Here is a 27,235-nt window from a genome sequence, read left to right on the forward strand (position 1 = left end):
AAGGGACAAAGGTCTGCAGGACAGATAATAATGCACACAGTGCACTTTCATAGACTAAGCTACTGGAGTTAACCTGCACTATATTAATTTTTAACAGTCTCTTCTGCACTAGATTCCCTTTTTAATAGTCGTGTATCACAGCTGTTACCCTGCACTATATTAAGTTGTAACAGTTTTCTTCATCTTGTATTTTTATATCTGGTATATTTTTTGTACTTTGTACTACTAACTTTTTTACTAACATGTTTTGCACTATGGAACTGTGATGCTGGAAACCTGAATTTCCCTCTTGATCAATAAAGTTACTATCAATCTATCTATCTATTATGACGGATAGTTGTGACTATACTACACAGCAAGTCAAATGCTACAGCATAATTATACTAATTGCCATGTAATTAAACAAATGCACACATAATTTTGAATAAATAATTTTATTTGAAATGAACAGAAATTCTTACAAGGTCTTTATGCTTACTTTCAATATAGCTTTTCGACACCTTGAGGTTCTTTTCTTATAGTAAAGCTCATATCTACCAGGGCCCTCTCATTCATGCATTGATTAACTGATGGACATATATGTGATTGTACATTCAAACCAATTAAAAGCTTTCAAAAAGGCAGTGAATAAATATTTCTGTGGACTTTCTGTCTCTTCTTCATCATTTTTGCCCTCTGTAATATGAACACATGTATTATGACTGATAGATGTGACTATACTACACAGCAAGTCAAATGCTACAGTATAAACCACAATTTTACAAATAGCCATGTAATTAAACAAACGCACACATCCTTTTGAATAAATAATTGTATTTGAAATTAACAGGATTTCTTGCAAAGTCTTTATTAATAAATAAATGTAGTATGTGCAATAAATAAATGTAATATGTACATATGTGCAGTCTATAAAGTGGTATATAGGATGTATAGTGTAAAGTGTAATATGAACACACATGTATTATGACTGATAGATGTGACTATAGTACACAGCAAGTCAAATGCTACAGTATAAACCACAATTTTACAAATAGCCATGTAATTAAACAAACGCACACATCCTTTTGAATAAATCATTTTATTTGAAATGAACAGAATTTCTTACAAAGCTTACTTGTGCGTTTATGCTTACTTTCACTATAGCTTTTCTACATCTTGAGGTTCTTTTCCTATAGTAAAGCTCCTCTATCTACTCTGGTCCTGCTAGCAGCCCTGCTCCTAACACACAGTGATAGATGGTCTTCAGTGTGTTCCAGCGAGGCGCCCCTCCTGGCCAATCAGCGTCGCTGCAGCAGCTTCGACACCACCCCCCAGCGGCCGCACAGGCGCACTGAGCTCCCTACTGCCATTTTGTGGCAGAGGCTACTCTGCTAAAGCGGGAGAGGGATTAAAACTAACTGCGAAGAAGAAGCCTGCACATTTCTTACCAGCCTGGTAAACTTTGTATAGCACAGCCTCTCTGCTTTCGGTGGAGTTGACCGGGGGGGGAGAAACCGACAGAAGAAGAGGTAAAGTATCACTACTTTTCTGCTAGGGGGAGTTTGCAGGATCTTGAATCGGCCTCTAGGTGTCACGATGGGGCTCTGGGTCCGGCTGCTCGTCGGAGGGTGTTTGTCTCCCTCTATCGTTATTGAAAAAACCCTCAAAATACCTTTAAATAACCCAAGTTGGAAGAAATGTACACACAATCCGCCGTGTTTTACACGCATCCGTGAACATGTTGTCGTGGATAACTTATGAATACTTGGAGGTTTAGGTTGTTGAGTTTTAGGCCGAGGCGTCCATTTTCTCTCTCTTTGTTTGCCGTCTTTACAGACTGAGAAGTGGCGGGTCGAGTCCGCGACACGGCGAACACGGTACACACACACACACACACTCCTATGTTCACCATGACAGTAACACTGGATAGCACAAACAACCGTGTCGCAGCCGACGTTACCGTACAGCTACAGCCGACGTTACCGTACAGCTACAGCCGTTTGAATTAGACGGTTATGTGAATACATCACCGTACTAACGAGCTAACGGCTAGGCCCTTCCACACCCAGTGATCTGCATACCGTCTCAAAGTGTCAAAAACACCGCAGATCCCCAGAACAACCACAGCAGATCTCTGTTTTAGTATTTAGGAAGTGGTTGTGGTCGCATCTAACGTTACAAACATGGATGTTTAAGTCGGATCAGTGATCTCTCCTGAAGTAAACACACACAGTCTGTCACGTTAAGGCCAGCATCAGCTAAGAAGAGAATGACGAGGCGTCCACAGCAACACGACGATCACTGCTCCACTAACACTAAATACACGACGTGTGTTCACCCCAAATCAGATCTCCTCCATTGTCGATTATTACATTTCTCTTCTTTTCCCCCCGTCATCGTGTTGTGATCGGACTTGGCAGTAGTTGTTGTTGCAGCCGCCGCCCGCTTGTCTCTGTTTCTAAGCCCACCTAGAGCATCACAGCCACAGATATAGATGTTATAGCAGAGAGCTCCCTCTACGATTCGGCTTGGAGAGCTACAAAAATACCGCTGTATTACTGCTGGGCGAGGAGGCGACGGGCTGCCACTGCTGGGCTGAGCGCTCAGTGTCATTGAGATGTTGTGGTAAATAATTTGTTATAACATTAATAACATGAGTCAAAGGATCTATGAAGGCCTTTACCAGAGCCTCCCCAGCTCCCACCATTTATCAACGTAAAGACAAGTGGACATAGGATCAATGCAATCAGACAGATGTTATTGTCACAAACATGACAGCTGCTGCACTCCTTGTCAGTCATGATGAATTTTACATTTACCAAGTTGTTTGTATTCAGTCCTTTAAGACCAGGATGCTGCTGTGATATTTTTTAAATGAGTTGACTACTCTCAGAGTCCATCTCATCAGGTCATTTGGTTGTTAATGTTATTAACCACTTCATCCTAAATATAAGTCATGTCGCTGTAACTGGCATATACTACTAACACTATAATGATGCAGGCATGGGCAAAGGGTTCAATCTTTTTTTTTATTTCATTTGTACTAAATATTCATATTGTTTTACTCAATGGCCTGCATAGTCTTTAGATGTAGACACAGACCAATTAATGGACCGGGGTTAAGGTGTGGCAATTCAGCATGGACCAAAATCACCAGTGATTTTTTTTCTGTTCACTCAAAAAGAAGCCAAATAAGATGTTGAGCTTGTGAAATGTTCAGAAATCATTTTAAGGCCTGTGTTTATCCATCCTGTTTGTAAACCTGTAGGCAAAACCCCTGCTTTAAAACATTCTTATCTTGTACAAAAACTTAGAAAAACAGCTTTTGTGAATATCTGAGAAGAGATCAAAATAGCCCAACTGATACCTGATACTGATATTTGTATTTGGGAGGTTTAAAAATCTTGTACCAATAGTAAAAAAAATAAATAAATATATATATATATATATATATATATATATATATATATATATATATATATCATATATACAAACGAACCACTTTTGGTTTTCTTCTAAGAAGTGTGACCAAGATACATACTTAAAGGGACATTTTACAGTCAAAAAATGAACTTGACAGTACTCTCTTCTTTTTACAAATTGGCCCAGCTCTGGTGTGAAACCTCCCCTAATAATAATGTTTCTTTAGTGTCCTGCACTGTGTTTGGCCCTGTTCACACCTGGCATTAGAAAGCATTTCCATATGCGTCTTGAGTGACCACTTGTGATCGGATCTCACTTCCCTGCTCTATATGCAAATAAACATGTAGTAAACACACGGCTAATAGAGCAGACGTTGCAGCTTAAGATTAGAATAGTGTCTGTAGTAATATCCTACATATTCGGGAATTCAGGTACATTTTATTAACATCAAAATATAAGGTTATTGCCTACCGACGATCCCCAGGGACCTCTGTGACGCCGACACCCCTGCCTTTGCCAGGCAACAGCGGTGTACAGAGCTTCAGGGCCGAGGATGGGAGAGAGAGCGTGCTGGTGTCAGCTCTGTGCAGAGCACTGGAGCAAAAACACTGACACATCACCGACAGTATGGTAATAATGCACTTCCTGTGCCTCGTCTGATAGTCTGTATACAGCCTATAGATACAGCATATTTAAATATGTTGCCATCCACCTTATTCCTAGCCCCCATGATGCCTTGCGTGAATTATGGGCGTAACTTCCGGCGCGTCATGTCACTGAACCTGAACCGGCGTTTTCCATGGTAACACTAAGCTAATCGTCTCTCCTAGAGGAATTGTATTAATAAATCTAGTAAAACATGTGTGAACACCACCTATTACATCTCAAACGGGATAATGTGATCATACCTCTGCCTTCTACTATGGAGGGATGGAAGGACGACCTGAAGAAGTGGCCTCAGATAACCTACACTAGCATATTTAGCTACGTTATTGACTCCGTTGCTACAGACGGTGAAGCGATGAATAATCTGAAAAGCTCTGAGGCAGATCAGTATTTCCACGTAACATGGTTTTGTTTTTTTCTACACACAGATAAACGTACTTAAACTATTTTTTGTCTAATGCTGCCCTGCACTCCGTGCCGTAAACTGCCTTACATTTTAAGCTGTACAGAAAATAGTAAAAGTAATAATGCGGCGATTATTCGAATAATAATCGACTAAGTCTCAGGGATTTTCGAATAGTATTTTTGCTTGGAATGTACATTCCTAGTGGAAACGGCAGACCAGCAGTCGCATCTGCCTGTTTAGCCAATGAGGACGTCGGTTGAGCAGACAGTCTTTACTGTGGTCCAGGACACATTCGCGTACACACTGCTAAAAGAATGAGGCCAGATGCTGCCCAGTCCACCTCAGAATGTGGTCTAAGCGATCGGATCTCAATGCATTTTCATTGCATCCACCCCTGTACTTAGAGCTGTCCACTTGTGATCGGATCACCCAAGACGCATGTTAATACCAGGCCTGAACAGGGCCTGTAGAACTGAACACATGCACACACACGCATTTAAGTTAAAACGTATGAATCTTGGCCCTGCTTTCAGCCGTTAAAGCAGAAAGCATCATGCAAAATTTTAGTGTCACACAGTTTTCTGCTTTAAATTGATGTTCACAAAAGCAGTTCTTATCTGGAGTTTTTGTGTAACTTCACTGTTGATATCAGTTGTAGAAATGTTTTCCACTTGTTTGTATGTATTCCCCATGCAGTTTTATTTGTTTATAAGTGCAGCTGTGTTACATTTCCCTCTTCCTTCCCTCAGGTTGGCAGGGACAGTCAGGTAGCAGACATTTGATTCAGCAAAGCTCAGGGCGTTCAGCAGCAAAGCAAGATCACCGTTATCACAGCCCTGCATGCTGCAGCCCAGTCTACAGAAAGCATGTCAATCACAGTCAATTTATCGTTGCTATTCCAGGTAACACTAGTAGTGTTAAGTCCCAACTATTTTCAACAATGGATTGTTTGAAATATGTCACACCCAGACACACCTTTTTCACAGAAGTCAGTAGTAGTGGTAATGGCTACTCCGTGCAGCGAGCCATGTAGACAGCCAAAGACGTCAATCAAAGAGACTGAGATTCAAAGCAGTTGAACATAGACCGAAACTAAGCTCTGTTAGCCAACTCACTGCGAGTGGATTCAATATTATGTGAACTGAGCATGTACAGAGCTTGTATTTGGCGTATAATTTCTGGCTGTCACTCCCGACAAGCACGGTTTAATGTTTTCTTGTAACTTAAAAACAATGATTCACTCTTTCCCGGTAGTACTATACTATTATCAGTTTTGTGCTTGTATAAGAGAGTATTAGAGCTGAAACAATTAGTTGATTAACCAGGTTTTGATAATTGATTGTTAAAGCTAGGGATGCACCGATCAAACTTTTTCAGTCCCGATACCGATAGCGATACCTACCTGGGCTTTGGGTATCAACCGATACCGGGTACCGTTCCGATACCAGTGTATATTTAATACGCTTTATGCCTCACTGTGTGGGAGTGACTGGACTCTTTTTTATGTTTAAGGCAACAACAGGCCCGACTTAAACATTGCTTTCCTAACTTTGTAAAACAAAATGTAACAAATAAATAAATATACATTTATTGAATTGTTATTTATATGATAAATTGTACACCAACAACTTGACCAAAGTTTTTAATGCAGCAAGAAATTGGTCAAAACTTAAACAAAAATTTAAATTCAAGTACATAATGTATATAGTATATAAACATAGAATTGAACTGAATAGATCGGCCCCATTGTCACTGATACCCAATCCAGCTATTTGAGTCAGTATCGGTGCATCCCTAGTTAAAGCATTAAACAATTTACCAGTACCAGCTTCTAAAATGTGAATATATGCTGTTTTTTTAATCTTCTATTATAGCAAATTGAATATCTTGGGGATTTGGGATTTTGGTCAGACCAAACAAGAAATAGGCCTACAATCATATTAAGTATGTGAACACACAGATGCACAACCAAAACAACTTAAGCGAGCGAGTCTGAGCCGTTGTTTCGCTACCTTTAGGGTTAACCCCTACACTTTAATCAGCAGGGACAAGCAAGACACAGGCACTTGGCCTGGGAGTTGTAGCTTTAATTAACAGATAGCCTTAACTGTACATTACTGCACTGTTATGTTCACAGCTATAACCGCTCTCTCTCTCTGTCTCTATCTTGGCCACACATAGGAAACTCGCTATTGTTAAGCACTCAACCTATGCACTGAGTTATTCCTTAAGGGAGTTTAATACCCGTATAAAACATTTTAGTTTAAAAAAGACCATCTTAAAAATACATAATTCTCCAATGATTACCCTGCTGGGTTTGCGATAAACGAAACCCTGATTTCCCACCTGTTTCGTGTTGAGTTGCAGGGAAAATGTGCATATTCTTCCATGGTATAAGACTGAACACCACTGTTGTATAGCAAACGTGTTTCCAGTTGATGGATTAAAAAGCCAGGGGGTGGTGTAATACACTGCTAGATGATGTTTGTTTCCACACTGCCATATTTCAGTTCCTACCCACCATGGACGGAGGGCCAACAGAGAGTGTAGGGGTGGTGGATGACACCGCCAAAGACTTCCCCTCTATCCATGCCGTTCACAGCCAGGATGCCATGGTGGCTGACCTCCTCCAGCAAGCTGCAGAGGCCGGGGGCGTGGTAGAGGGACAGGCTGGAGTCGTCCTGGAACAAGGTTCTTACTAATTGGAGATGAAATGGTCCCACAGCCGATATGTAAAACAGCACAGAGTAGTAGATTTCTATTGCAATTAGAAGCAATTATTGGAATTTTTTTTGTGGAGGATGTGGTTAAATGTTTCATTCCCAGCAATGTTGTGTTTCAGGTCATGGGGATGGAATGGTGGCAGCCACCCAGCAGCAGCTGATGGAAGCTGGGTTGGGGGTTGGTGTGGATGGCGGAGCAGGGGTTGAAATGATGGTTATGGACTCACTGGATCCCACCCTGTTGCAGATGAAGACTGAGGTAAGCTCACTGTTAAGAGCTTTGTGTTTGATGTGACATGATAGTTGCCCAGTCTTGGCAGCCAAAGCAGGACACGGGCTCATAAGAACATTTCATTTGTGTTGACGTCACTCTAGTTTTAGAAGTGAAATCAGCTAGAACTGAGGAGACCAAACGGGCCTGCCAGAGTATTATGTTGCCTAGCCCAAAATGTCATGTAACAGCCCATTAAAATGAAGTTGATTTGCAGGTGATAGATGCTGCAGTGGGAGGACCATCAGGGACGATGGGTGGAGCTCACCAAGCAACCGTAACAACAGTGGACCAGACTCAAATCATCACACTACAGGTAGGGGCTCTTTTTTGAAGCCAGTCATGTGATAGCATTCTCCAGTTATTTCATCTTTTATCCCTGTTAGGGAGGAAAGCTGGATTCACAAGCTGTCGTTAAGCTTTCAAAGGTACAGTCGGTAACATTAATTCAAATAACCTTTTGTCATATTTGCTTGAAGTATCTCTATATCCTGACAATAGAACATGAAACATATTCCGTATGCAGAGGAACCTGATTTTTTTCATAGCTTATCTGTCTCTTAAAATACTGTGACAGATTGAGCAAATATGACAAGATGTTATTTTTTATTAATGTAACTTTTAGATGTTAAAATCTCAGATGGTTTTATACACTCTAAGGCTTTGTCTTTATATTTAACCTGTTGATTCCCTGGACATATGTGCTGACCTCAGGTCTCTCTGTTCTCAGGTGGTAAACATGGAAGAGCAGGCAGCTCTGGGTCTGGGTGAGCTTCAGCTGGTCCAGGTGCCTGTTTCTGCCTCCACTGTGGAGGCCCTGCAGCAAGGCACCTTTGTAGACACCACTGCTATGCCAAAGGACGGAGACCCAGTCATCTGCCACACCCTGCCGCTGCCTGAGGGCTTTCAGGTACACAAACAGACATACTCATAGTAGGGCTTTAACTCAAACAAATATGCATGACTGCATTTGGAATTTGGCAATTGCATCACTTTTTAAGCCCCTTTAGAGCTGTAGCTATCAATTATTTTAGAGTATTCTACCGATTATTCCATCAATTAATCGAGTAATCGGATAAAAATACTTTTGCTTTATTAAGGAGCAATAGTAAATATACAAAAGAGAAAATAAGATGAGTCTTAAAATGAACAGCTAATTGGTTCCCTTTTTAGAAAAATCTACATTTTTGTTGCTTAAATGGCATACAATAACATCTGTCAAAACTAAACCCATTTAATGCTTTTAAGTGCCATATTACATTCTGGGTTTTAAATAAAACATTTTCTAAAATGCAAGCTGGAGCCGATCTCAGCTGACATTGGGCGAAGGCGGGGCCAGACTATCACAGGGCTGACACAGAGAAAGACAACCATTCACGCTCGCATTCACACCTACAGGCAATTGTCTTAGTGATTAATTGACTAAACACTTAATGCATTTGATGTGCAGGTAGTTAAGGTTGGAGCTAATGGGGAGGTGGAGACAGTGGAGCAGGAGGACGGGGGAGAAGCCCACCCCGAATTGGAAGAAGATGATGAGGTGGGCAACCAGCTGCTGGACGAAGGGGAGGATGAACCCATGCCGCCTCCTAATGATGACCCAAACTGGGCTAAAGACCCCGACTATCAGCCTCCATCTGGAATGATCAAGAAGTCCAAGAAGGTACGATAGTTGTGTGGCACCAATCTCTTTGTTATAGTGGATGTGAGAATCTGCTCTGTCATTGAATTGGACTTGTACAACATGTTAACAGGTATATTTTTAATTGTCATCAGCTTACAGTGAGGTTTAATCACTCACTGTCTGTCCAGGGTAAAAAGAATCGTTTGCGTTATGCTGAAGGAGATAAGGATATGGATGTAAGTGTCTATGACTTTGAAGAGGAACAGCAGGAGGGCCTTCTCTCTGAGGTCAATGCTGAGAAAGTGGTGGGCAACATGAAACCACCCAAACCCACCAAGATCAAGAAGAAAGGTGAGACCCTGCTGTTTGCTGGACTGAGGGCATAATGGTACTGACACCATAAAGCTGTGTTTATACTCGCGTGAGACACCGTGGCGCGGGCCTCGGTAGATGGTGCGCGCACTACAAGCATCCACAGCGGCGTTTATGCTCAGCGTGTTGTTCTTTGCAATATGCTCCGAAACGCCAGGAGGCGTGCAAACAAAATATTTTGTGGATAAGCAAGAAGTCAACGAGTGGTACCGGAAAGGAGGGTAGGTTGCCTGGCAACAGTAGTAAACACTAAACACCGTCGTATGTACCGCCACACATTGCATCTGTGTACTGTAATTATTACTGTCACTTACCTCCAAGTCTAAATTACTTTCCGTCTCTTTGTGCTTCCCCTCGGGTCGCCACTCGTTCCTTGAGACCTTTTTTTAGCTTTTACAAAACAATCTCTCATATTCTTTCACAGCCTGCAGCAGAAAGCTTCTTCTTTCCCCAGTGTGTTGCCTATTTCTTTCCAAGTATTTAATGTTCATTTAGTTGTGAAAATGAATCGTGCAGCGCGCACAGTCTGCGCATAGTTATAAAAATTCCCCACGCGAAAACCGTGATGACGCGCCGGCTTCACTACGGGGAACATAAACCAAGCTTAAAGGTGTTTTCACACCTGTCATTTGGTCAGGACCAAGGAGAAAAAAATTATACATTGTTGCATTGAAGTTCTGGTCCGGGTCCTGTTCACACTGACTTTTTACAAACAAACCGAGAGGAATAAACATGGAATTACTGTCAGGTAACTTGTTAATGGGACAGTTTTGGCGATCGCCATCCTGCATCATCAGGACCCAAGTAGTGGGAAAATCAAATTTTGGTGACTGACCGGCCCCCAACTAAAAGGGCACCAAACAGTTGTCGATTTATTATGAGGTTTAAATAGAAATCAAAAATATTTAATTATGCTACTTCTAACTCATTGTACCCCAAAATAACGTACAAATGGCCCCCAAAGCACTTCAAAAAAATATGCAGCTCAACTGGGTACCAGTGGAGGCTGGTCCATGGAGGCAGAGGAGGTTGATCCTCCTCTATTTTTGAGAGGCAAGAGGGCGATCAAAATATGAAAAAAAGATTATTGGTTGAAATAAATCATTACCAAATCTCAGTATCATTTATAAAAAAAAAATTCTTTCTTCTTTGGAAAAAATTCCATGATTCAAATCTTGATTAAAATGCTTCAACAGCGACACCTGCAGGGCTGAGGGGAAAGGGCAACATTAATTTAATATGCTATTAATTCATTCATTCATTCATTTGGCGTATTTCCCAACAGACATTTTGGCCGTTGATCATTTAATCTGCCAAACAACTACACATGATACCGGCAAAAAAACGGCTAACCTAAACCCTGGTTGTGATTAATAATTTTCTTTTTCTTTTTTTTTACAAAATTCTGTTGTCCAAAAAATGACTCAACTCAAATTGTAATTAAAGACTATTATAATCAGTCATTGAAGTTTTTATTTTACATGTGTAAAGAGTTTATTTTTCAGTTGTGCTCCAGATGCAATGTTTAGTATGCCATTCATTTGCAGTGAGACAGTGCCTATTGGATTTTGAATGTAATTGAATGTGAGGTCTATGTTTCACTGTTGTGTGTTAGGAGTGAAGAAGACGTTCCAGTGTGAGCTGTGTAGCTACACGTGCCCTCGACGCTCCAACCTGGACAGACACATGAAGAGCCACACAGACGAGAGACCTCACAAATGTCACCTGTGTGGAAGAGCCTTCAGGACGGTCACCCTGCTAAGAAACCATCTCAATACACACACTGGTATGCACTACCACACATCTACACCCACGCATCACAACAGACCAAAAGAGAAGTAGTAATTTAAGAGGAGAAAGAAGAACGGTTGAGTTTTTCAATACCGTGCTGCAAAGATAGCTGACACGTGTCTTTGTTTTTTCATTTATGCAGGAACTCGTCCACACAAGTGCACAGACTGCGATATGGCTTTTGTGACAAGTGGAGAGTTGGTTCGTCATCGTCGCTACAAACACACACACGAGAAACCCTTCAAATGTTCCATGTGTGACTATGCCAGTGTGGAGGTAATACGAGCTGCTGTCTGCTCTGTGTTTTTTGATTTCTTGCAAAGTGCAATGTGTTACATTTGCTACACTAATCTCCATCCACATCCACTCATCCAGGAGTGAAGAAGAGTAAGGATACATTCACAGTTCTGTAGTCAGTAGCACTAGAGGGAGGAAGCTAAAATGTGTTTTTTTTCCCAACAAGTTAATCCACACTGTTTTCAGACAGTAGATATACAACTGCTCTGCGTCCAAAATAGTCCAAACTAACTGCCGTGCCTATATAATAGCAGATACATGTTTTTGCTGTAGTGTTCTGACATGTGACTGTTTGTGTGTGGACGATGTGTAGGTGAGCAAACTAAAGCGTCACATTCGTTCCCACACTGGAGAGCGTCCGTTCCAGTGCAGTCTTTGCAGCTACGCCAGCAGAGACACATACAAGCTGAAGAGACACATGAGGACACACTCAGGTAAAACTGACACCTTGGCTGCTTTTTCTTCACTATTGATGCAGTGGAGGAAGAACATGGGGCATATGCCAATTTTCAGAGATATAGGACCAGTATTGTTTTTATTTTTGGGGGGAAAACCCATTTAAATTGTCCTTGTTTTCATATGAAAGGTGCTTTTTTTTTAGCTCCCCTTACAAAAGAATGTATTCCAATCAAGAGGATAGGAGGTCATTTGAGCTTTTGCTAAACCCCTCCCCCGTTTGTTGTCAACTACAACCAACTACAGAACTATAATTTTCACTTTAGGCAATACTGATGGATGAAAATCTGTACTTTTGGGGTATTTCATACATTGTGTTTCATACCTCCTACCCTATTATTACCACTTATGATTCTTTTGTATTGATGTTCTGTTGGATCATAAACATCAATGAGAACACTGAACAATGATAAACCTGTGCACATTCTCAAACCTCTTCTCAGGAGAGAAACCTTACGAGTGCTACATCTGCCATGCCCGATTCACCCAGAGTGGAACCATGAAGATGCACATTCTGCAGAAACACACAGAGAATGTGGCCAAATTCCACTGTCCACACTGTGACACCGTCATCGCACGCAAGAGTGACTTGGGTAACATACATACACACACACACATTAGAGATGTGCATGATTAGTCGACTAGCCGATTAAACAATTTTACCACCCTCGCTAGTCGGCACCAGAAATACTAGTTGGTTAAACCTATTATTATTTTATTGATGAACACATGTAAATTCCATATTGACATGTTCTGTCTCTGCTATTGCTGTGGAGAGCTGCTGCTCCTCCTGCAGCAGTGGCAGCTCTCCGCTCTGATCTGATCTCATCAGCCGCCCCCGACTCGCTTCCACCCCTGTCGCGTTCTCCCGGCCCCCGCTTCCTCTTTCTGAAATAGCCCCTCAGTTCAGCAGTGAGCCTGGTTTTCTCCTGATTAACTTGACTGCAGCACACTGAAACTAGCTTACTAGCTAAGCACGTATGCTTCAGACTCAAGCTAGCAACCTATTGTATAATGAGTCAACTAACGCCAGCTAGCTCAGTGAATCAAAGTTGCACGCTTAGATACTAATGGTATAAGCGATGCTAAACCATGACTCCTCTTCAGTCAGACAGCGCCGCTGGCGTTTCATCAAATATTACACCACACACCAGGTTCGTGAGGCACATTTCTAACCGAAGCGGACACTGGGGACATTGATTTCATCGCCATTTAAAATTCGATTAGGTTATTGAAAAATGTGCCAAATGATTTCAAATGGCTCTTATAATTACTCAATATAGATTAAATTGTGCTACATTTTGACTGTTTTCTAAGTGTTATCTTACTTTTAGTCTAGTCTAAGTTTAAACTTCCATTCAAACATCAGGGAAATCAGTTGCTAGGAACATCCCTAATGCTAACATTGTAAACTTACCAGACAGACAAGATAGTTTACTTTGCCATGTTTTTTTTTACTCCCATCATCCAAACCCATCATCATTTCATCCATGTGCATCTGCAGGTGTACATCTTCGTAAGCAGCACTCCTTCATTGAGACTGGAAAGAAGTGTCGTTATTGCGATGCCGTTTTCCACGAGCGCTACGCCCTGATCCAGCATCAGAAGTCCCATAAGAACGAGAAGAGGTTCAAATGCGACATGTGTGACTACTGCTGCCGCCAGGTGTGTGTATACAAATATCTTTGTATAGCTGTGTCTTTTTTGTCGAGGCTTTCGTCATACGGAAGTAGGTGTGGTTTCATCCCTCAGCCCCTTGCCCAGTTTTTAGCATTTTTTTTAATTTATGCAGTGGGTGGTCTTAGGCTCAACTGTGTTTTGTTTTGTTTTTTAACTGTGTTGCATGCTGCTGGGTCCAGGAGCGCCACATGGTCATGCATCGTCGAACCCACACCGGAGAGAAACCATACGCCTGCAGCCAGTGTGAGAAGACCTTCAGACAGAAGCAGCTGCTGGACATGCACTTCAAACGCTACCACGACCCCAACTTTGTCCCCACTGCCTTCGTCTGCCCCAAGTGTAGCAAGACCTTCACTCGCAGGGTAACGCCTCTCTTTCTACCTGTCACACACACCTGAAGTGAACTCTTAGCTGGTTCAACATGGATTAATGGGTAGTAAGTTTATAAAAGTCAACAGACTATCTAACAGTGCGTTCTTGTAGAACACCATGGCTCGCCACTCTGAGAACTGCAGTGGTGAGGTGGAGGATGCCGAGAATGGAACTCCACCCCCAAAGAAAGGGAGGAGAGGAAGAAAGCGAAAGATGAGGAGCAGGAGAGACGACGATGACAGCGGTGAGAATTTAACATAGTATGCAAGCGTGGTGCTGTGTTTGCCGTGTTCTTTATTTATTATGGGGTAGAATCCTAGATCAATAGATACACATTGTCAGATTACATACATACATATCACACACATACATACATATATGTACACACATGCATACATATGCATAGTACACATACATACCAGGGCTGTCCCCAACCAAAGAACGGCTCAGTCGACCAACACTCACATGATCCTGACGACCAGGACCTAAACGACCAATTAGTCTACCAGTCGACTAAGAGGGGTCAGCCTCGTTACATACATACATATACATCTACAGCACAGCATGATAAGGAAAAAATAAATAAATAATACGAAAATAATAATAATAATAATAGAAAAATATATAAATACAATTTTTAAATAAAACAAAAAGCTAGTAACTTCCATCCATTATCTGTAACCTCTTATCCTGTTCAGGGTTGCGGGGAAAAAGTAACTTGTCATACATAAAGGTCAAGGTATACAGTGAGGTCAATTGAAAGTCAAAGGATGAATTGGGGTTGGTATTAGAGGTCCCAGTGTGGTGAAGAGGGGGAGAAGACGGACAGGAAGTTACAGGCTTAATATTCTTCATCGGGAGGTGGAGGATTGAGTTGAATGCTGTCTTATGTATTCTACAAAGGGCTGCCAAATAGTATAGAATTTACATTCAGAGCCTCCGCAGGGTGTGTTTATTCTTTCTGATTGCATAAAGTGCAACACATCTCCAGTCCAGAGAGATTGAGTGGGGGGTAGGAATTTTCCTTAGGATCAGGCGTCTTGCCAGCAGAGTCAAAAAAAGCCACAAAATCCGAAAAATGTTTGGACAGAGGTGACTCAGCAGCAGGCAGGACCTGGAACAGTGCTATGAGTAGAGACCGCTCTATGGTAGGCAGAGGTGCTCTTAGATACAGACAGTGTCCAACACAGATACCCGGAAGGGACACAACCACAACATCTGATAGAGATCGTTCTGATCAGTTTATCTGAGGTCTGTCTTTGTTTTGTCTCTGTGTTATGCAGAGGAGGATCAGGCTGAACTGGATGATGAGGAGGAGGAGGGCGAAGGCGAGGGCGAGGAAGAGGCATTACTGCTACAGGAAGAGGAGGGGCCAGAAAGCATGGAACTGGACCAGGCCCCCGCCGCCATCCCAGTACCGGCTCCCGACGAGCCACCGGTCAAGAGGAAACGAGGCCGACCCCCAAAGAACGCCCCCAAGCCTCCAACACCCAGCAAATTAGTCAAGGTGGCCGCCAAGGCTACTGCTTCTGGTGAGACTGACAGGATTTATTAGACAAGAGCTTAGACCAGTTGGGGTGAGGTGATCACATGTAGTATTTAAGTTTAGTGTGGTTCCCGTCAGTCATGGTCAAACTGCTGACTGAAACTATCAAAGTATTGCAGCTGATGATGACTGATTCACTAAAAGATTTCAGACTGGATGTTATTTTACTGAATCTTCCATATCGTACTGAATATACACAAAGGTTGTCTAATAATAATAACTTTATTTGTATGGCACATTTCATACATAAAATGCAGCTCAAAGTGCTTTACAGTATGGCATTAAAAATAACGCAACAGAAATATAATACGAGGAATGAATTAGTTCATAAAACAGAATGTCGGGCAACAGCTTTCAGAAAGGTCGGTGCGTACAAAAGTCGTTATTACGTGTGCCAATGAACTGTAAAACTAGAAATCTTAGCTGGCTTCTTGTAACTTTCCATGTCTCCTATAATATGGGGCTGTACAGTGTCACATATATGTCGCACGTGCCACGAAAAGAACAGTCTGTCTGATGAATGAAATAGCCGCAGTAGCACATGTGCGATGCCTATATGTGAGGCAGAGACACTTTTTTTCTTTGAGCGACATCACAACCATAACCGGTAATTCAAAATGAAGAGAACTATAGATTGTTTTTTCATCAAGAAATTGCTGCGGTGCCCGTTACATGGGTACCTGGGACTGAACGGCCCAGATCAGACATCATCAGCGGAGCACCGCTCCACCACTTGGCTCCCCGGGAAGACGCCTAATCATGATCAAAGGCGCCGGATTTAAATTTCTTCTCCGCTCCGATGATCGCCAAAAAGCTGATCTGCTCGTAGCGCATCTCTCTCACTCGATCACACACTTGCAAACGCACACATTACATTACGCTACTCTCCTACCAACGTAAAGATACCTGACGGTTTGGGACGCAGTAAACTCACTATCGATAATAACGCAACATTGTGAGCAACAAATCGGTGTTAAATTCGGCAGGATGAGAGCTAGTTAACGGGACGTGCCATTGATTTACATTATGATTCAGGCTATAGTTCAGGCTCCAGTCAGTAAAAATGGGCGAAGGTAATCATAAGAACGGTGTCATGATGTGTTCAAATGTAGTTTTTGGCAAGAAACTTGAATAAATCGAGTTGTTTGAAGGAGATGTTTTCACAGCAATATAAAATAGATATTAGAGAGAGAATTATGACCTGTTGAACTTCCTAACAAAAACCAGTATGCAATCTGTAATTAATGAGTGTACGTTGAAGAACATGGGATGTATTGTTTTACTTTTGTTTTTTGGTATCAAATTGGGTGTTGCGAATGGTGGAATTTCACTGGTATTGGTCTCGACTACTAAATTTCTGGTATCGATCGTGACATTTCCTATTAGCTGGTATTTTCTGTCATAAAGTCATGCCTCAATCTTAGTCATCAAATCAAAAACAACAGAATAAAACACAATTGAACTATAAACAAACTGCAAAACACGACTAGAAAGGTTTCATTTACATTGCAGGTGTTATCTGGCACAGGTAGTGAATGGACACTTTTATTCCCGTAACCCCTGAATGCAACTTTTTTGCGTGCGTCTTTGTTGTCGTGTTTTGCAGCTGCTGCCATCATTCAGGTGGAGGACGAGAGCACCGGAGCAGTGGAGAACATCATAGTGAAGAAGGAGGACGGCGACGCCATCGCGACGACGCCTCTGGACCAGGGAGTGGCCCTGACCGTGGAGGGGGTGGGGCTGGACGGGGAAGGGGTGGAGACTGTTGAGCTGGCTGTGAACGAGGAAACGGCGGCCACCGCCGCCGCCAACGGAGATTTAACGCCAGAGATGATCCTCAGCATGATGGACCGGTGAACTCGAACACACAGCCGCACATGTAGCCAGACTACGAGTAAAACTGGCAAATCCACACTAACATCTCCACGTCCCCTGGCCTCATGCACCATCTGTGTGAGCTTGTAATGGTCATTTTGCCTCCATTGAAGTGGCTGCAAAAAAAAATGATGACAGCAGAAACAACCATGCACAAAGAAGGGAAGCCGCATGTAAATACTTCCACACAGTAACTTCACATCTATGTACATCAACTGCATACTGATGTCTGTGGGTCTCACACACACACACAATAGCAGATCCCGCTGCACATACCTGTGTCATCTCCCACATCATATACAGATATCGTCCAAGCTAATGACAGACTGCTCTCTGCTCTTAAACGCTTTTTTTTCAGTTTGAATGTCTTCTGAATGAATCATTGTGTATTTTGCTACTTGTTTCTGCCCGAAGCCACATCCTGTGTCAGCCTCTACCCCCCCACGCTCTGCAGTGAACGTTCTGCTCCCTCTCTATGTTGCTCTGCCAAAAGGAGACATTATCTATGATCTACCTTCACTTTTTACTTGCTTGCTGTTCTTGCAACTACGCTGATTTTGCAAATTCCAAGCCTTTGTAAGTGTAAATATAGATATACATGTAGTTTTTCCTAATGAAACGTAGTATATGGTACTTGAGTTTGCTCTCAGTCATATGATCTGTATATTCCCCCGTCCCCCGTCCCCCAAAGTATGATTTTCCTCCTTGGCCTGTGTAAACACACGGTCCATGTTGTGGTGTTTGTACATTGAGGCTTTTATAGAAGGAAGTTAACAGAGGGATTCTTGTGTATTCATGAGCAAATGGGCACAGGCAGATACATTCAAATTAACTGAAGTCAGCGATCGCAGTGTTTCTGCTTTTTATAGTTCACGTGACGTCCACACTGCCAGCAGCCGACCTCGCTCGGATGGAAACGTACCCTCGGTCAGCTCGTGTAAATGAAATACTTGAAGTGGCTGCTACTTTAGTTTCCCAGCACCAACATAGTTTGAGATGAAGTTATTTTTTTTCAACTGTTTTTCTATTTTCTCCGTCCTCTCGCTGAGGGAAGATATTTGTCATTCATAGTTAATGTTCCTTCTCCTCCTTGTTCCACATTTCGATGAGGTCATGTGCCATCACGTGAATTGAAAGATCCCTGCCGGTCGGAGAAAATAACAGATAATCCTGATTTAGTGGGTAAAACGTTGTACTATAGTTGTGATTTTTGAACATTCCAAATACTTCACTTAACACGGAATTATGTCTATGCACCTGAATCATCTCACTTGAAGTAAACAGGCGGTAACAAAGTCAAACATCGTTTTGCAAGATAATACCAGCCGCTCTTTATTTTTTCCTTTTTAAATGTATTAATATGAAGTTAATATTGTGCTTGGGACAGATCTCTAAGACCAGATCGGGAATCAGTAGCCCCTTTCACACAGCCTGCTCTGTATAGAAGGTACAGAGATGGAACGGCAGCGGAGGTAGTCAGAGAGCCGAGCCGACGTCTGTGCGACGGGGACAGCCGGCACAGCGGGACTACACACACACACACACACATACATACTAGACGCCGACGCTGTTGTGTTTAACGGCACGCCTCTTCTGCTGCCGTGATGCCGACATGCGACCTAAAGTCACACCCTGGAGCTGTGGCCGTCGCTGTGTGGTTCAGTGTAAAAAAAAGCAAAGCTGGCATAATAGCGGCTCTTCTTTATTGTGGGATCTCTGTGTGAAAGGAGCTAATGTGTCTCTCAAACACTCTCCCCTCCCCCCACAATAATCAATGATCACCAACTATGGCAGGTGGTTGGCATGTAAATACACATTTAAAACCCTTTGCTTTTTGATTTATTGTGAACCTTTTTTTAATATTTTTAAATAGCTGATTTGGAGATATGTTGGTTAAAAGGGACATCGAGGTTTTCATTTACATGGTGAACATGTAGCTCTGTGTCCTGAACCCGTAAAAGGTGATTTCCATCATGCGCTCCTCCCACAGATGAGGGAGTCCCCCTCTTTAACCAACCAAACTGAATTGAACTAATTTGAACCACTATCATTTTTTCTGTGTATATTCTGTTGCTCATAGCCGTTTTGTATCTTGCTGTTTTGTTTTCCGTTTTCATTTCTGGTCAATCTGCAGTTGCTACTGTGTCTCTCTGCGGTTGGTTCAGTTCAGTAGTACGACAGAAACTTTTGTCTCATCCGGTTCTCCTTTAACCTTTGTGAGGTTAGTTTCACCTGTAAGGGAACAACAGGTTTTTGAGTATCTGTCTTCTGAAAGACAAAACTGTTTGGCACTTATCTCAAAACGTATACTGAATGAAGTTCAGCCGGTAAATTGTACATAAGTGTATGTGACTCCCTGAGCTTTCAGCCGTTGTCAGCTGATACAGAGCTATGTCTTCTCCTTATCCTTGCTTTGTATTTACAAAAACACAGGGAGGGTTTAAGATCGCTCGGGTGAGTTAAGGTTTGAACAAAAAGGATGGTCTGAATTTCAACAAATCACATGATTTGAGTCTTCTGAAGATGTTAACCCTGAGACGTTCCTAGTGAGCTGGAGCACAAGTTCTGCTGGTAGTTATGTGGCCTTCCTTTTACTACAACCTGCTATTGTTTAGATGGAACCATTTCCTCTGTAACATCAGCTAGATGCCCAGTATTGTAAAAAACCAGGCTGTAAAGAAACAGAAATGGTCACAGAAAGATAGCAGTGCCAAGATACTGACAGAGAGTGTCGGGGGAAATCTATGTTCATTTATCATAATTGACACTTTTGTAAGAATCTTTCAGTAAAACATCAATTCTGTGACTGCCCAGCTGTGGCCTGAGATGTCATTCTGTGAAAGAAGAAAGAACAAAATGTTCTGTTAGCAACCTATCATGTTCTTGTTCTGCAGGCGGATGGATGGAAGATGGCTGTTTGTTTGACTGTTCTCATAGTTACAGCGTTGCTTTTTTGTTTGCACATTGTTTTGTTTGTTTGTTTTGGCAGAAGAATCGAGAGAACGGTTTTAAAGATGGGTTTTTAAACACATCCCTGTTTTAAGACCAGGAAAAACAGAAATAACCTTTTGTCGTGTCATTTTTTTGAAGATGAGACACTGTACAGCTGATGAAAAATAAAATCATCCTTATGGGCCCATGACTGTTGCATGCTTCTTTTCTTTCAGGTCGTCCATTTATTGTAGCGTTTGCTGGAGTTGGTTTTTGACGTCTGAAATCAATTGCACGTGTCCTTGGTTTTTGTCACGTTTGATTCTTAAAAGGTCGTTGTTACACCAGTTTAAAAATGAGTTGTAATGTCATGAAATCCTATTTGTGTACACACACATGTTCAACTTTCCTCCTTCAGGGGATGAATGTGAAAACAGCCTTCTAATGTCAAACTCTGTACGTACATCACTCTGCACAGTGAAGCTCAAACATCACAGTCAAGGTACAATAAGAAAACACATTTTTGAGTGATTTTAAAAATAAGCGGAAATCTCTAAATATACATATACAGTACACATACTGTATATTATGTTAGGGGCCATTCTCCAAAGTTCTTTTCATACTTCAGAATACCTCAAAGCTAATACTTTAGTAATTTTATTTAAGTATAATTGTGAAGGATTCTAGTTACATGTGATGGAGGATTTATGGTGATACTTTTAGTCGATCCAACACTTCACTTGCATGACTGGTGCAAACAAGCTAAATGTTTTAAATGCATGTTTTGGTGCCCCCTGGTGGCTAGAGGTCAATTAAACAGCCTTGCACTGGCTGTTGGTGTACACGGACCACAGTATCGATGTCTCTGCAAATTTAACACCACCTGTTGGTCTTATTTGATTTTAAGATATGAAGTTCTTCGACCACTGTGATGCTCTTGTGTCTTTATGTCTGCCAGTGGGTTTTTCCTCTTCTTCTTCTTCTTCTTCTTTAGTTTAGTCTCATTAAACATTCAATATTTTGACACGTCTTTAAAACAGTTTTAATTTAAACTTTGTGAAACTTGCAGATTTCCTTACTGGGGTGTCGCAGTCTCTCAGTGTGGGAGGTTCCTGACAGCTCGGTGTTCTCTACGTTTACCACAACAGTGACTCAAAACATGGAACAGGATGTGTTCATGAGCCAAAATTGTGTGCAAAATAAGCAAGAAATGGTGTGTGTGTGTGCACACATGCATGGGTGGAAAAGAGAAAGTGGGTTATATGCATCTACAAGAAAGAGATCTGGTGGTGATGTGTGTGTGTTCACACCTTTGCTAACATTTTTTTATTTCTGCTGCCACGTACCTTCCTCCTCTGGTCTCTACTCTTCAGATCTATACGGATAGGATTTATCTCTTTTTTTTAGCATCTGGACATTCGAGTAGTTAACTACAGATGTTTCCCTCCATTATTTCTTGCTTTTGTATTGATGATGTGGTGTAAAACACCCCTGACCAGTTAACAGTCAGGATAGTTCACTTATGTTTGAGGTGGGACACCGGAGGAGCAGTAGATGATCACAGCTTCACTTTTTGTGCTTTTAAAAAAAAAAAAAAATCAATCCCATTGTTTTATTGAAGTCTACAGGATGAACTTCGTCTCTCACAACCTGCGAGGTAAGACTCACAGCAACGTCAATGATCTTCTATCTAAGTGACAGTTTGAGGATATGAAAATAGAACAGTAAAGTACCTGACCTTCAGCGCCATTAACCAACGGCTTTTAAGTGTTCTACCCCATTTACAACACATCACATACATTTACACACAGTTCCCTTTTGTATTTAAGCTGATAAAGTGTAATCCAACAGCCTTAATAAATTCCATCTGAAGGTCATGAAGGTTATAATGTTAAGTTTTTGTATAAACTGTTTTAGGGAGGTGTTGATTCAACTTTATGCTTATTTTGGAGGCTGTACTTTGTGATGCTGTTGAATTATATTGTGTTGTACTTAATATTACTGCATCGATTAGGGTCGGCTTAAAGCTAGGGTTGGTAATGTTTTTAAGAAACATTTTTTTGTTATATTTGTTGAAATTCACATTACATCCCGACAGCAATCAATGAATCAAATAGGGATGCACCGATACCAGTATCGGGTATCAGGTCCGACACTGTGCTCATGTACTCGTACTCGCAAAACGGCTCCGATACAACGGTACTGAAACCAATTTACGGCAGCGTGATGTTAACCTCTCGTCACCATCTTTCGGGTCCTCACGCTCCACCTCCCGGACAGTGCGGGCGAAACGGGCCGGTGGTGCACCCGACCCCGCTGGGCCGGGATCCCACCGGTTTTGCTTGCACCCTCTAAATCGCGCATGCGTTAGACTCCTTGGTCCGTGCCTCAAGACGGGTCGGGGGCGTTGCCGACACTGCCGCAGACCCCTGGCGCCCTTTACGGTTGGGGAGCACTGAGGACAGTCCGAGCACAGGGCCCCGTCCCTCCCCAGCGTGGAGAGAGGGCGCAGTGACCCCTTTGTCCAAGGTGCGGGGTCCGGGCGGGGAGTGCTGTAAAGCTGTGGCCGCGAACCACCTTCGCCCCGAGCCTTTCCAAGCCGACCTAAAGCTGGTCGCGGCGCACCGCATCGTATGCAAGACTCCCCAGCCTGCCGTGTGTCGCTCACACCCTCCAGCTGGCTGTTAACGAGGGTCTTTTGGCACAGAGAAATAATCGTATCGGTACTCGGTATCGGCGAGTACCCAAATGTAAGTACTCATACTTGTACTCGGCCTGAATCGGTATCGGTGCATCCCTAGAATCAAATGCTCTGACAAAAAAATAAACAAACCTGGTATCTGTGGCTGTATTAGAAGAATATGTGTTTTGTAGTTTATGGTCTAAAACATGTAAAAATGCTGATATGATCCTATAATGTGACAAGTTTAATGCCAAAAACACAAATGGAAGCATTTGACTTTTTCATATAACAATGGAAAACAGAAAGTTCTGTTTTTGAAACACAACAGATTTAAAACTGTGAGTGAATAACTGTTAACCAGTTGTAGAATAAATACGTGAGTAATTCATGCTGCAGCTATGTGTCGTATCAGAGAGAAACCACACACTTAAGTCTGGCTTCATAAACATTGGCTGGTCGATGTCACAAAAGGTCAAATGTGAGTGAGTCAGCCTCTCGGTTAACAGCTGCGTTTCCATTGTAACAGTCGGTGACACCAACTGACAAAATGAGGAAATGTGACTCAGTCTGTGGGTTGTCAACAGTGTTACGAACAGAGCAGAGAGAGGGGAACCCCTTCAGAGACCAATCTTTGAAATTGATTTTTGTGTTATTGCTTTAATTATGACTGACAGACGAGAGTTTTTCATCTCTTTTGAGGAGCACGTGGTAGAGCATGGTTATAGAAAATTGGATTGAATTGGATAACATTTTACCTATTAATTAATCAACATATCATTCATGAACAGTGCAAATTCTATGTTATGCATGACTTCACTTTGCTTACGTTAGTCTCCACTAATTTCGGCGACCCGATTGAATATTACTTATTTTATCCCTTTTCATTATTGACATAAATGTTGGTTTGACTGAGCCTTTAATAAGAGAAAGTGACAATCAGCAATCAACGGCTGGCACACTTTTTGTTCCTTCCATAGCTGCTCCTTTCAGAGGTCCTCTTACATACACAGCATATCTCATAAAAAAATCACAAACTCCATAAAAGCTCCATGACTACAACTTCAGTCCAAATAAACATTAATAGAATGTGTGCGGTTCAATGTGACACAAACACTTGAATTATCTTGAAAGGTCCTCTATACGATTTTCAGAGCATTAATATGGCAGCAATCAACTATTTGCTATTTGATAAGATAGAGGAGTAATGTCTACCTGAGCAGAGAATGAAGTCTGTGTGTGTGTGTGTGTTGTAATCCAAGCGTCTCTGTGCTTTATTGACATAGCCGGGCCGGCAGTACGTGCCTTTTATTGCATGTGAGTGCATGTCAGCTCTGTCAGCATTGTTAACGTGAGCCACCGCCATGATGAGAGCCACGTGGAGGCAATAGAAATGAATTTCGTACATTCCAATTTCTTATAGAAGGCTTCCATCTAGTCTTGTCACTGCATGTACACTCCAACGCTGCCAAAAAGTGATCCCTCTCACCCTAAAAGTGAAGCTCGGCCTTCATGTTCTGACCCACGAAAGAAGCAATACAGCTCTTCTCATACGTGAACAGTAGGTGTGCTACTGTATGATGTGTTTAAGTCTCCCTGTGACAGTGGTCCTGTTTGTGTCTGTGAGCAGATCAGATCTCAGAGCTGCTGAAGCCTCACAGAGTCTGTCTGGTGACGCCTGTCGTTCTGAACCACTCCGGTCAGCCGAGTGGGAGATCGGCCAACAGGTTTGTGGTGAGTGATGGACAAACTCTCCTAAAGTCTTTCTATCTAATATTACGTTTATTATGCTTACTGCAGCCTTTAAAGTGGTGCAAGGAGGACAAGGAGTCCTAAAACCCGGAAATGAGTCAGCATTTTAGCACTTCCTGTTCCCTCGTCTCGAAGTCAGTGGGTTTTTAGTTAGATGCCTGAAATAAGGTCTGTGGTTAACACAAGCTCATGAGATTTTAACGTTTTCTTCTATGATATAAAATACGTCAGTAAATATCTTGAATTTTGAAGCTTTTATACGTCTTAAAAAAGGCGGTTACTAACAAGTGGCCGACACGTTTACAGCATCATTGTGGTGTAGTTCGTTTATATAGTTAACTTTTTACTTCTGGCGATTGCATTCACGCTTCAAAAATTATAAAAGTGATGTTCATTTGTGAAGATTATTGTGCTGAACAAAACGTATAAATATCATAAACGTGTGTTTGCCACAGAGCTTATTTTCTGCAAGAATCCAAACTCCAATGGAACAATCCAATTGGCTTTTTCTCGAGGGAACCGGGACGATGCTAAGATATAAATCAGCCTACAAAAATACGTCATCCCTGCAGCATTCTATGTAGAAACCATAAGTGTAAAATAGATATGATGGATTAATTAGCAGGAATCAGATCATTATAGATGTATGTGAAGGATTTTGTATTATGTGTTACATATCATTGCGTATATGTTTTAATTGTGACCTGCTGAAGGCACAGAAAGTGGGCACCTTGCCAATGGGCCCCAGACCCCTTGGGTCTGTGAAAGTCCCAAGTTCACTGTGTATCACTTGGTTTGTGGCATTTTGTTTAATTTTGTCCAGTAATATGCAGCTCTTAAGTGCAATATCAACTGAAATGACTTTGAGGTGACACCTGCATGATGGTGAGGGTCCCTGTGTCAAATCTAATTTGAACTAAAACACAATAACCCTGGTACAATACTGTACATCAAACGCAACATGCAACAACCGTGTTGATCCTGTCGGGGGGGAGCTATGGGTCTGTCAATCCCATATCTAACGTCTTGTCTCCCTCCTTCTTCTCGTCATGTCTCTATCTCTCTCTCTCTCTCTCTCTCTCTCTCTCTCTCAGGTACTGAGTCTATGGAGAGGTTACCTGGTTATAGACAAGCAACCTGTCAGGGTAAATCACAACTGTTTAAACATCTATTTAAAACCTAACCGACTTCATCAATACACATTAGGACATTTATAATGAGGTTTGAAATATCTGGGTTTTATTTTTCTCACTGGTTACCTCCTTCCTAGGCCGGAGGGCTTTTTACATAACTGAAAGAAGTTATGTTTTCACCGCGTTGGTTTGTTGGTTTGTTGGTTTGTTGGTTTGTTGGTTTGTTGGTTTGTTGGTTTGTTGGTTTGTCCGTTAGCAGGATTACTCCAAAAATCAGCGATGGATTTGAATTAATTTTTTTGGAGGGGTGGAGTGCAGCACAATGAACAATCCATTAGATTTTGGTGGCGATCCGGATCATGATCTGGATTCAGGAATATTTTTAAGGATTCTGATCAGCCTGAGCATTAAGACCACAGGGTATAACACATGTGCAGTGTAACTGATGACGCGTGACCCCGCCTCCTTCTGAGAGCAGAGAGATACGTGTGTAGATGTGTGTGCGGGAGCTGCTGTCCGTCCGCGGTGAGAAAGAAAAAAGCGGTAGATGACGGGATGAGAGACAACGTAGTGTAACGTTATACAGATATAACAAGGCTGCTGAATGAGAGAGGCATCCGCCGATACATTACACAGAAACACACCATGTTAATAATAAGCTGACCACCTCACGGTACCGCCAGCTCTGAGCTGTGATCTGTTTTTAAAGTCACGCGTTGACGGAGGTCTGCTCTCTCCGAGTGCCAGTCTAGTTTTGACCTGTTACACTGCTCATTCGGACCTCTCCCATGTGTCACAAGATTGGGGTTGCAGAGGTGTTGCAAAAGAGTGGCAAAGTTATGCTGCATATGTTTCATTTTCAGGACTCACATTTTTTTGTTTAGTTTAATTTATTCAACTTATACAACACAAACATGCCTATAAACTAGAAAAGTGTACTCAGCAGAGTAGAGTAGAGGTCCTTGAGCATACAGTCATAAATGAGCACAAAAAATATCAGGCTGATATCTCGCATTTTGGCAAACGCGAGATTTGCCGTGGACAAACAGACACACACATGCACACACACACGCAACTGAGCACATGATAAAAACAAATGAGATAAAAAATAATAAATAAACAATAATAAGTCATTACTTTTGAAGTAGTGTCAAACCGAAGCACATTTACACTGAGTGAAAAGGTGTAGCCTGAAGCCTGAGCTTATTACACCTATGCTTTTTTAGAGTTTAGATTTATACACTGGAAATACAATAAA

At 42.0% G+C, this 27,235-nt stretch overlaps 3 protein-coding genes across 11 annotated transcripts in view; all 3 read left to right on the forward strand.

The window, feature by feature from the left end:
* ripor1 (RHO family interacting cell polarization regulator 1) overlaps positions 1–20,623 on the forward strand; it is a 94,603-nt gene extending 73,980 nt beyond the window's left edge. For both annotated transcript variants that reach the window (XM_037767126.1, XM_037767125.1), the window contains exon 25: positions 19,011–20,623. The gene's annotated coding sequence lies outside the window, so the exon portion shown is untranslated. The remainder of the gene's footprint in view (positions 1–19,010) is intronic.
* Positions 1,337–20,620, forward strand: ctcf (CCCTC-binding factor (zinc finger protein)). Of its 3 annotated transcripts, none has more exons than XM_037767128.1 (17): positions 1,337–1,508; positions 5,224–5,376; positions 6,985–7,165; positions 7,317–7,456; positions 7,686–7,784; positions 8,199–8,378; positions 8,919–9,131; positions 9,245–9,443; positions 11,080–11,250; positions 11,398–11,531; positions 11,866–11,986; positions 12,452–12,601; positions 13,513–13,673; positions 13,868–14,050; positions 14,172–14,304; positions 15,344–15,592; positions 17,213–20,620. In XM_037767128.1, exons 2-17 carry the CDS (start codon positions 5,341–5,343, stop codon positions 17,461–17,463), a joined length of 2,601 nt encoding a protein of 866 aa, XP_037623056.1. In that variant the 5' UTR covers positions 1,337–1,508; positions 5,224–5,340; the 3' UTR covers positions 17,464–20,620. The 3 variants fall into 3 exon arrangements, with proteins under 3 accessions (XP_037623056.1, XP_037623057.1, XP_037623058.1); XM_037767129.1 differs by having other exon boundaries at positions 9,281–9,443; XM_037767130.1 differs by lacking the exon at positions 5,224–5,376.
* A 922-nt stretch (positions 20,624–21,545) lies between the features above and the next one.
* carmil2 (capping protein regulator and myosin 1 linker 2) overlaps positions 21,546–27,235 on the forward strand; it is a 59,296-nt gene continuing 53,606 nt past the window's right edge. The window contains exons 1-3 of one of the 6 annotated variants that reach the window (XM_037767119.1): positions 21,546–22,069; positions 24,723–24,826; positions 25,939–25,989. In XM_037767119.1, coding sequence (XP_037623047.1) covers positions 21,967–22,069; positions 24,723–24,826; positions 25,939–25,989 — 258 coding nt within the window. In that variant the 5' untranslated portion in view covers positions 21,546–21,966. The remainder of the gene's footprint in view (positions 22,070–24,722; positions 24,827–25,938; positions 25,990–27,235) is intronic. The other 5 variants (XM_037767117.1, XM_037767118.1, XM_037767122.1 and 2 more) reach the window with 5 other exon arrangements.

This window comes from Sebastes umbrosus, chromosome 4, assembly GCF_015220745.1.
Source record: "Sebastes umbrosus isolate fSebUmb1 chromosome 4, fSebUmb1.pri, whole genome shotgun sequence".
Classification (NCBI taxonomy): domain Eukaryota; kingdom Metazoa; phylum Chordata; class Actinopteri; order Perciformes; family Sebastidae; genus Sebastes; species Sebastes umbrosus.

Coding starts and splice junctions, on each gene's coding strand:
- ctcf (XM_037767128.1), top strand. CDS start 5,341: ATGTCAATCACAGTCAATTTATCGTTGCTATTCCAG. Junction 9,132..9,244: donor TGATCAAGAAGTCCAAGAAG/GTACGATAGTTG, acceptor AATTGTCATCAG/CTTACAGTGAGGTTTAATCA. Junction 13,674..13,867: donor GTGACTACTGCTGCCGCCAG/GTGTGTGTATAC, acceptor TGCTGGGTCCAG/GAGCGCCACATGGTCATGCA.